Here is an 11,105-nt window from a genome sequence, read left to right as displayed (position 1 = left end):
ACCAATGCCTGCGCCAACAAGACATGGTACGACATGAATTCTAGGTGTGAGTTTCACAACGGATCAGAAGGATATGCTACTGAGAATTGTAGAGACTTCGAAAAAATGGTGTAAGAACTGGTTAATGACAAGGTTTTAACTTTCAATAAGAACGTCCTAAACATAGGCATCTTAATTACAAGGTCAGATAATGACAATATCAAGGGATCCTCCAAAACCCTTGAAACCTCTACCTACCAGAAAGATGTCAAAACTCTGAAGGCTAGAATTGGTGATATTATGGAAGTCTTTGGTTTGGTTCAGAATGATCAAGTGACCACCACAAGATAACTCAAGGAAGAATTTGGGTCATCAATCAAAGAAGAGATTCCAAAGTCTAGCAATGGGCAACCACCCGTAGTGCCAATTCATTATCTTCAGTCATAATCTTCCAAGCATCCACATCAACAGTCTCTATTTGTTCCTCCTCCAGTTCTGAATCATAATTACAATCACAATAAAAAAGGTCCCATAAAGCAACTTCAGTTTGATCCAACTATAATGACGTACACTGAATTGCTTCCTCGGTTGATTCAGAGATCTCTGGTGTTCCCCAAGAAGCTTAAGCCAATGGTGACGTACCCACCTAACTTCAAACACAATGTTATATATGAGTACCATGATGGATCGTCAGGGCATACCACTGAGAACTTCAAGGCTTTCAAGTACCGGGTACAAGAGCTGATTGATTAAAAGATATTGTCATTTGCAGATTTTACGAATCCGATGAACAAACCTACACCATGGAGCTACAACGTTACCACTCATATAAGTGGAAGCACGGAAAGAACAAAGAATGGATCTAAAAAGGTGGCACCTTATGAAGAATATGAGAGAGAAGACTCAAAGGATTTTCACATTGATTCTGGAGAGCATGATGACCTCAACATGTGGGTCGTGAAAGGTCGATAGTTAATGAAGAAAACTAGGAAGCTCATGCTCAACGCTAACAATCATTTTGTTATTTCATTCTATTTTGCAATTTCCTTTGCATGTTTGAATGTTTATTTGATTTTAAATATTGTTATTTTCTTTCGATGGTAATATTAATGAAGTGATCATGCATTTTCTAAATCAATCATTCATATTCACTCATTTTTCATTTATATAAAAAACAAACAAATATTTCTCTGATTCACATTTATTAATCAAACTGTTGTTTTAGCAAAGATCAAAGGTAGAATGACGAAAAACAAAATACCAAAAATTATGGAGAAGTATGCTTATGAGTAAAACTATGTTGATGATGTAAGGCATTGTTTCAATTCCCAACCACTGGAGATATAAGGAAGGTAATCCCTCGTCAACCCCTTTGAGCCTAGAAGTCGGTGTTTCTTTCTGTACAAAAAAACCCTTAATCTGAACCCTGGGCAGAGTAGTTTTCAGTTAATTCGGCTATGCATTTAAAATTTAAGAGAATCATTCCTAACACCTAAGAGGTATAACCACATACTTTTCTTTACACACATCAAGAAGTGTCGGAGTAGTCATGAAGAATCTAAAGGTATAGTAATCGTTCCTGAATAACCAATGACATGACAATCATAATCTTCAAAAAAAAGAAGGAAAAAGTCTGCTAAGTCGAACACCAAGAAGGTGACTTAGGCAAAAATTAGTGCATCCTGGTGGACTGAGAGTGTCAAAAGACACAGTCCATGCAAAATTTAGGGAAAAGAAGAAAAAAGATAGAAGAAACAAATAGGAAAATAGATGACCATCACATCAAAGATCCAAAGGGTCACCAAAATTCTTGACATAATCAAATTTTGTGATTACCAAACAAAGACAAGTGACTGCCACCTCAAATGAATGACTATCATTCGTTCTCAAGCCATCATGTTCACACCTTCATTTTTCTCTTAGAATTTAAATGTGTTTGTCAAATTAACTAAATGTAGGACTGTAGATCATCAATGAGATTGATGTGGGTTAAAATCAAAACTTTGAGCCTCATATCCTTTTGTTAAAAAGCCATGAACCAGACCACGTTACTACATACAAAAGACTTAATTGAAGTAGGGTTTATTTTTAAAGCATACTCAACAAGGTTGTGTTAACCTGACTCCTAGATATTCTCTAATCATATGTATTGGTATCATATCCCATTATCTTTCGCACTTTGAATAAATTTGTGATCCGTTCATTGTATTTCCCATCATTTCAATAATAATTGATTTTGAAACTTGCATGAGCATTGCGTTAAAAATACCATTTTTTTAAATTAACAATTTTATTTGCAAATCGAAACTTAGTATCAAGGAAATTCTGCCAAAAAGCAGTCAGCTTTATGCGAGTTGTTTCCAGATTCAGTGAATCCGGGGCAATCACTTTGAGATGCAGCAGGTCTCTCCAAGGCTCATACTAGGGCAGGCCAATTCCATTGTACAGTGAAGCTGCCACTCCAAAAGTCAGTCAATCAAGGGAATTCTGCTGTAGGATTCTAAATACTCAGGCAAGCCGTAATACAATCGTATTTTGGAAAACAACTGTCATTTTTATTTTCAAAGGATGTTTTTTCGAAGGCCCAACAGATTGGGGCACGATAAGTACACAAAGTATGAATCGTCTCAATTATCAGCATGATCTGATAAAGTCACAAATGGATTTTCTTTCAGAAAAAAGAATCAACATGAAGCTCGTCAGACGGCAAAGCAAAAATCATAGTTTTGCAAACCTTCTTCATGGTGTTAAAATTGTTCAAGACTAAGGGTGTCGGGGAATCAAGGCTTGATACCTAAAATGCATAAACTAATATATTCATGCACTCATTTTATTCTTAAATAACATGCACAGAGCATACATGCATAAACCTCATCCTGGATTCAACAAACTCTCAAGGAAATCCAGTGTAATCCTCAGCAGGATCGAGATTCAAGAGTTGTTCTCAAGAGTAGAACAATTATTTTTCTTTAGTATAAGTTGGTTTCAGAATACCACTTTTTCTAGTGATGACTCTCAAAGCGAGTTTCTTCCCCAACAAAGTGATTAATGTTCCCCAAGTGAACTCTGGTGTCAACGGATTTTCTGCTTGGTTTCCCCATTAGATATCTCCCCATAGAGTTTTCCCTGTAATTTCCTCCATCAAAACTTCATGAACTCACCAGGAAAGTTTCATATCAATAGGATTCCTTATAAAGGTATCCTCAACAACACTATCCTCAGCAAGTCTCTTCGAAGTATTTGTCCAAGATAGACATCTCTTCGCAAGGATGACTCAAGTCAGATATCTCCCCAGTAAGTCTAATGGACAAGGGTTCCATAACAGACAAGCTTTATTGAGTGATCTTAAGTACATATCCAGCGATTCTCCTGTGCATTTATTTCCCAGAGAGTCTCTTGTACTCCCTAACAGGTTACTTCAGTCAAACCCCGACAGAGTTAGTGTTCCTTACTGATCTACTCTCTGAAGAAGCATTGGTTTGGACTATTCAATCCGATAGTTGAAAGTAAATGCTAAACTTTTAGTTAAGTATTACCCTTTCACCCCCCAGCAAGCCTCCAAGATCTTCTTATTCCCACCATGGAATCTACTGTCAGCCAAGAACAATTGAATATAAGGTTATTCCCTAAAGAAATTCTTTTGTTTATTTCCCAATAAATCTTCTTCAACAAAGAGCAATTGAATGCAATAGTTCCAACCAAGAGTTGATAATTAAGATGTTTTGAAACAAGAGCAGTTGGATACATTATTTATCATATTTTAGTTTTAAGCTAAGAGCAGCTGGATACTATTATATTTATGCATAGATTTTCTTCAACCAAGAATAGTTGAATGGAATAGCCTCAACCAAGAGTTGTTGAATATGACATCTTTAGCCAAGAGTAGTTGAATATGATCATTAGTTCCCCCATGAGAGTCTTCCTTCAAAAAAGAATGTCTGAAGAACATCCGAACAAGTTACTTTGTGAAAAATACATCCCCGAAGATCTACCATCAGTCAAGAGCAGCTGAACATGATTCTCTAACCCTCGGTCAATTTGCATAGTACCTAAGAAATCAAGAGCATTTCTTAGTTCATCTACATTCATGTTTAAGAAATAGACAGTATTTCTTATTTCATTTGCATAGAATTTAAGAAATCAAGAGAATTTCTTAGCCCATTTACATTCATGATTAAGAAATCAAGAGTATTTCTTATTTCATTCATATCATTAAGAACTTAGGAGTATTTCTTTATTCATTTGCATTCATTTAGAAGTCGAGAGCACTTCTTAAGATTCATGCGATTAAGAAATCTGGAGTATTTCTTAAATCATTTGCATTATCATGATTAATAAATCAAGAGTATTTCTTAATTTATTTGCACTCATCTTTAAGGAGTCAATAGTACTTCTTAACCTGCATATCATTAAGAAATCGAGAGTATTTATTAAACCATCATTTACATTCATATGATTAAGAAATCGAGAGTATTTCTTGAATTACCGCACTTATTTTTAAGAAGTCAAGGGTACTTATTAACATTCTCATGATTAAGAAATCAAGAGCATTTCTTAATTTATTTACATCTCATTCAAATCAATTGATGATTAAAAGATCGAGAGTATTTCTTAATCCCTTCATTTCTAAGGAGTCAAGAGTACTTCTTAGCATACATATCATTTGTCATCTGATGATTAAGAAATTAAGAAAAGTTATTAATTCATTTGCATTCATTTTTAAGAAGTCAAGAGTACTTCTTAACCTTCATTGCATGCATATCACTTGTCGATTAGGAAATCGAGAGTATTTCCTAAATCTCGTTGCATCCACATCATTGTCATCTGATGATTAAGAAGTCAAGAGTATTTCTTAATATATGTTGCATTCGCTCATAACCATAAACATATCATTCTATTACATAAGAGGGCAAATTTTGGGTATGTTTGGTATTTAAATTATCTTTCACCATGATAATTTGACGACAAGAGCTCTTCATATCCTTTAGTTAAAGATGTTTAAATAGGGGCAGTTGTCATACTCTAAATTTTATCATGCATTCTTTTAGTCAAAAGAATCAACCAAGGATTATATGAATAGTCAGGAGTTCTGGAATTTTATCTCGTCTTGATGAAATTCATTAAGTCATTTGTTGATTAAGAAGTTAAAATACTTGATTTCCCAATCTCAGTGCTTCGTTAATTCCATTTCATCATGTTTCAGAGGTCTAGAGGGTGACAATCAAGAGCACTATCGTCATCTGAATCTTTGTAGCGTCTTAATTGTAATTAGGAGTCAAAAACAAATGGTCCAAAAATGATTCCTTTGCATCTAATTGTCTATTCACAATTATATGACTAGTAAATCAATGCATTCATAAGGCATCTGTATTATTTACTCATCACAACATGCATTATGTTGCACATAATGCCTAAAATGTCGCTCGAAATAAATTTTTGGACCTATAGACAGACCAATTGAATCAATTTTCAAATGTATGTCGAATTAGAGGGCGGAAAATTTGTAAACTCGAGCTTGTAGACGTTAGTATTCTTAATCCACAGTTCATGTAGTTTAATCTGGCATGCTCATTTTATTTTTTAACTACTTTTTTGGTTGCATTTTGATTAGCCTGAGCCTTTTAGCTGATCATTTTTTATTTCAAAATTTGATCAAAGTCTATATGTTTCCGAGAAGTTTATATCGTACTGGTCATTTTGGTGCATTCAGTTTTATTTTTCGAGCATTTTTGCACCCAGATTTTTTTCATTTTTAATCCATTTATTTTAGTTTTTGGCCAAAATAAATCGTCGAAATTAATTATAAATTTCTACGTTCTTGTTTCGATTTAATTTTAAGTTTTTAGAATGTTTGAATTTTATTTGGTTTAAGGGATTTTAACTCACTTAATCTATTAAAACACCCAAAAGGGGTTTTTTAACTTTAACTAATTTGTTGTTTTTTTAAAACCATGGGTTAGTATATATACTTATTAATATGTTGTGAAGAAAAGAAGAAAGCAAAAAGGATGGAAAATGTAGAGAGAAGAAGATATTGATTTCGATGTCACGTGAGCCATTTTTAATTGGATCCCTCTACACTAATCACAAAACCAGAATTTTCTTTTCTTTTTGCATATGAAGGTGACATGTTTTTTAACAGAAAAAAGTGAACCTGATTCTTCTAACCGCAAGTCATACACACTCACATTTCCTCTCAGTTTTGCTTCTTTTCATTTGTTATCATATAACAACTTTTCCATACATAAAAAACTCAACCTGATTGTTTCACATATACATCTTCAAAAATTCATCTTCCCTCTCTCACCGCTTACCCACCACGAACAAATTACCCCTCCTGATTTATTACAGAAACATACTCTCTCATCTCTTCCTCTCACCTTCAATAATAAAACTTGCATTTTCAAAAGACCAGCCTCCAAATACAACCTCATTTCCCCCGCTGATCGGGAAAATAGCAAGTGAACTATGTTACCGATGTAGTTTTAATGGAATTTATCCCACAAGTATCGAATCACAAGGATTGCGTTAGAAATACGAAATAGTGACGATTATCAGTTGAACAAAAGTATTTAGTTGAATTTGTTTAGAATAACTTGTGCACAAGAACGAATTTAGAATTTAAAATTGACTTTCTATGAATTAAACAAATGTTAGGGATTGGTGTATAATGTGTAGGGTAAGTGATTTCTTTAGATAAATTCAACAGGTTCATATGCATCCATCACTGATTCTCAAGTTTACTTTTCCCTAATTCCTTAGTGAAAAAGACTTTAATCTCTACCCTAAACTTTACTTCCGTTCAAATTAGTGTGAAGATTAAGCAATTAGTTATCAAGAACTATTCTAGTTATTGTGAAGAAACCTTATACCTAAGTGAGATCTTCACAATATTATCATTCACCAAACCTTTAACGTTACTTTCCAGCTTTTTACGTTAAATAAACTCATCCCTATGTTCCCAATGGCATAAGCAAACAAATGATTAAATGATAAAATTGATGCAAAAATATTCAAACGTTGAATTCAAAACAAAGAGATCAATATTCTTAAACCCTAACACATCATTGACACCTCCCTAACATTGGAGGATTTAGTCTCTCATATTGTAGAAAATAGACATGTTCAAGAAATTAGACATTACAATGAGTTTTCAAACGATGATCTTCAATGGTTGGTCACCTTGAATCTCCCCGTCGTGAATTCTCTTGTTTCTTCAATCTTCTTCAGTGTAATCTTCTTTCCTAATTTTGCAAAAAGTCCTTTTCTCCTTCTCTTTCCTCAGTTTAAATAGCCTAGGTAAAATCCCCAAACCAAAATACCAACAATGCCCCTCCGGATCCAAAAAGCATAAGAAAACACAAAATATGGAATTCTGTTCGCGCACTCTGCACGGGCCGTGCCAATCCTGCACAGGCCGTGCAGCTCCCAGATTTTCTTCAAAAATAATTCTACTTCAGACCTTATTGCACGGGCCGTGTCAACCTGCACGGCCGACCGTGCAAACTCCCTGTTTTTTGTATGGGAGGGGAGCATCCATCCTGCACGGGCCGTGTGCTGCTGCACAGGCCGTGCGGGTCTTCATGCCTTTGTATTTTCCAGTCCTTTTTTATGTCTTCTCTCCTTTGGCATGTCCGTTGCCTCTATGCTCAAGCTGCACATACACAAGACTACCGAAAACAAGCATCACGCATAGAGAACTCAAATTAAAAAGATAATAACACCAAAACAACTCACTTTACTACCTAACATTGCAACTAACACACTAATCAACGAAAAACAAAACAATGCGAAAAAAAACATAAACATACCATAACATTGTTACCGAATTGATCGACTTATCAACAAAAACAAGACTAAAATCTAATAGAAATGGTGACCGATCACAACCCCAAACTTATCTCATTGCTTGTCCTCAAGTGATGCAAGCGACATATGCAATGGTCACCCTGAATTCATTCTTTCCACAACCACCAATGTTATTCGCCACTGTTCCTACCTTCTTGATTTGGTTTCTGATGACACTAACCAGACTCTTGCTGCATTTCCACATCAAAGTATCTCAGTACCTGCAAGCTTTTCTCACTTCTCACACATTCTCTCTTGGTTAAAAGTGTTTCGCTCATACAATCATGATATGCAATATCGACTCTTGAATTTGAATCAATTCTACTTTCATAACATTGACAGAATACACACACTTTATGAGGACTTTCGGGTTATAACTGGGCTTAGGACAGGTGGGATACACAAGGAAATGGACAGCTAGTGGTTTATTTGGTTCGGTACTCATGTCATGCTTCTCGTGTTTGTGCTCACTTAGTGATCTCGGAGTGATTTCTCAAACTTTTTATTCACTCAATTCTTGAGTTTCTCTTTAGAACAATGCAAGTGTTGTCTTTTTTTTCAGTCTTAGATCACTCGGGTATCTTAGACTATATTTTTTTTCTTTTCTCTTTTTTTTTTTTTTTTCATTTTTCATTTTTTTCTTTCTTTCTTCGCCTTTCTTTTACACGTATCACCCCAAACTTGAATTATTGCACACTTTCAAGAAACACAACATTCGTACTAAACAAGGGTAAGGAGTGTTTGGCCAATGGTTTATACATGTGGTTGAAAACAAACAAATGGATACAGGCTCAACAGGGTTAGCAAAGGATAAAATTAATGAAAATGGATGGCTAAAAGGCTCAGGGGTTTTAAACAAACAAGTGCCTCAGTGTGTGTCCTCCCGTCAAGTCGTGTCTATAGAACGGACGCAAATTCAGAGGGATAGAGTCATACCTGACGAACTCTCATGATGCTTATCTGATGAATTTGTCTTTTTGTGATCTCACCATGTGGGGTAAGCTTATAGGTTCCAAAACACTCTGAGTGTCATGCAGCTCCTTCCCGTATCAGGTACACCATCCACCAGCCCAGTCAAGTATCGACGGCAGCGTCCAACTTTCAATTGGTGGTACCACTTCCAAGGTGCCTTGGGAGACAAATTGAGGTTGTATTCTCATCCACTAACTATCGATTTGTCAGTTTCCAATCTCTGTCAATCAAGCCTGTAACAATTACGGTAGACGCAAAAACATAACAAAAAAACGAAAAACATAACAAAACAAAACAAAACACAATAATAAAATAAAACAACAAAACAACAAACAATGAAAGGACCCCTCCCACACCTAAACTGAACATTGTCCCAAATGTTTCAGCTTAAGTGCAGAAAGGACTTACTACTGAGGCGGTGGGAATTGCAGCATTAACTGCTGCATCATGCGCTGAATATCACCAATAGCAACCCCCTGTCGGAGCTGCTCCGCCACCATGTTATCAATCTGTGTCCCCTGACGAAATAGCTTTGTTCCTTGTCGAGCTTGTTCTGCCTCAAACTGATCCATCCGCATTTGTCCGGCAGCAGAGGATCCTTCACCGTGCTGACGAGGTCCTCTCGGTTGAGGAGCCATATGCTCCTGAGCAGGTGCCTCTGCATCTCCCTCCTGACCTGCAACAATATCCTCATCATCCCCCTCATCGGGGTTGACAGCAACATACAACCAGTTCTCATCATTAGAAATAGCAGTGCGGTTAGGATTAGGTAATTGTAAGAGAGTTCTATTTCGACTGAGCAATGCATAACCATGGGGGCTTATTTGCAACATCAGTTGTTGGCATAATGCCTTCAAATCCACTTTTCTCAAAGACTTAAGGGGTTCTTCTCCATCCATAGCGATTCGGCAACCGCAATGATCAGCAATTTGAGTAATTAAACCCCCAACAGAGATAGCACCCTTAGTAGCCTTACCCATGGCCGTCAAATGATCTGCGACAAATGCTGCAACATTAACAGGAACATCATAGATCATAGCATGCAATAAATATAATTCCCTTTTTGTAACTACACCCGTACTATCACCTCTACCAAACATAGTATAAGCTAAGCCCTTATGCGCATAACGGAAACAAGGATTTTGTATCCAGGATGCTTTAGAACTACGTGGGTCATAAACAGGTAAACCGGTGATAGCAGCCCAAAATACATGTCTTTCAAAATCAGAGGGTACCATGCCATGTCCGACTAATGGAAGTTTTAAACATTGCCCAAGTTCAATCGAAGATAAAGAATAATCTTCATTGTATAGGCGAAATGTCATGGTACCAAAATACTCTGTGGAGGACCCGTTCCATTGTCTCTCCAAATTGAAATCCACGGTGCTTAGAAATTCTAAGGTTAAGCGCTCGTATGTCGGCACTTCATTAAACATAAAATTCAGAATTCCTCCCGTGTTATACAATTGGACAACATCATCAAAAATTCCCATAGCAAGCATAGTTTGATCACAGACATACCTGGTGGGCAACAATGTACGTTTACAAAGTACCCTATACCTCTTAACGTGTTCTTCTGCCTCAAACACAATCCCATGGGCATTGGGTTCTCGTCGTGCTCGCTGTCGAGGCCGAGATGGCTCTGCCACCGCTTTTCCTTTATTTGCTCTCTTTGGGGGCATTTTCATCACCTACAAAAATGTTAGAAACAAAAACGAAAATTTGAAAAAAATAAAAAAAATAAAAAATAAATAAAAAATAAACCGGTGGCTGCGTAGAGAATGATGAGGGGAACAACTTTTGTGAATGGAGGGTTTTGTGATGGGCAAATTGAGGTTAGAAGTTGGATAACAATGGAGGTTTTTGTGTTTTGAGAGAGAACGGGGGTTAGGGTTGCTGCAAAGTGAGAGTTATGAGTGAAAGAGAAAGTGGGAAGTGATATAATCCGTGTGGGGTCCACATCCCACCGGATTTTGAAATAAAAAATTTTCAAAAATTCTGGGGTCTGCACGGCCGGCCGTGCAAAGCCACGGCTTTTTGTATGGAGCAGAATTCTGGAATTCTGCACGGGCCGTGTCCCACTGCACGGGCCGTGCCAGTCTGAAATTTTTGAAAATTTTTCCGTTTTCTTAATTCTCAATGCTTCTCCACTCCAACCTGAAATTGAAAACAGCAGACACCAAAAAAGAAACAAGATAACAAAACACAAAGTACTATAATATAGAAACAAAAGAAAAATACGAAATTAAAATGTGTGGGTTGCCTCCCACAAAGCGCTTCGTTTAACGTCGCATGGCTCGACGGGA

General features: G+C 36.5%; 1 protein-coding gene across 1 annotated transcript in view; it reads right to left on the bottom strand.

The window, feature by feature from the left end:
* Positions 1-9,206: 9,206 nt before the first annotated feature.
* The window catches only part of LOC127110120 (uncharacterized), a 130,665-nt gene continuing 128,766 nt past the window's right edge, over positions 9,207-11,105 (bottom strand). Inside the window, 2 exon segments of the mRNA XM_073004562.1 lie at positions 9,207-10,490; positions 10,811-10,956. Coding sequence (XP_072860663.1) covers positions 9,207-10,490; positions 10,811-10,956 — 1,430 coding nt within the window.

The sequence above is a fragment of the Lathyrus oleraceus genome, chromosome 1 (assembly GCF_024323335.1).
Source record: "Lathyrus oleraceus cultivar Zhongwan6 chromosome 1, CAAS_Psat_ZW6_1.0, whole genome shotgun sequence".
In the NCBI taxonomy this organism is placed as follows: Eukaryota; Viridiplantae; Streptophyta; class Magnoliopsida; order Fabales; family Fabaceae; genus Lathyrus; species Lathyrus oleraceus.
This window is presented reverse-complemented; position numbering and strand designations above follow the sequence as displayed.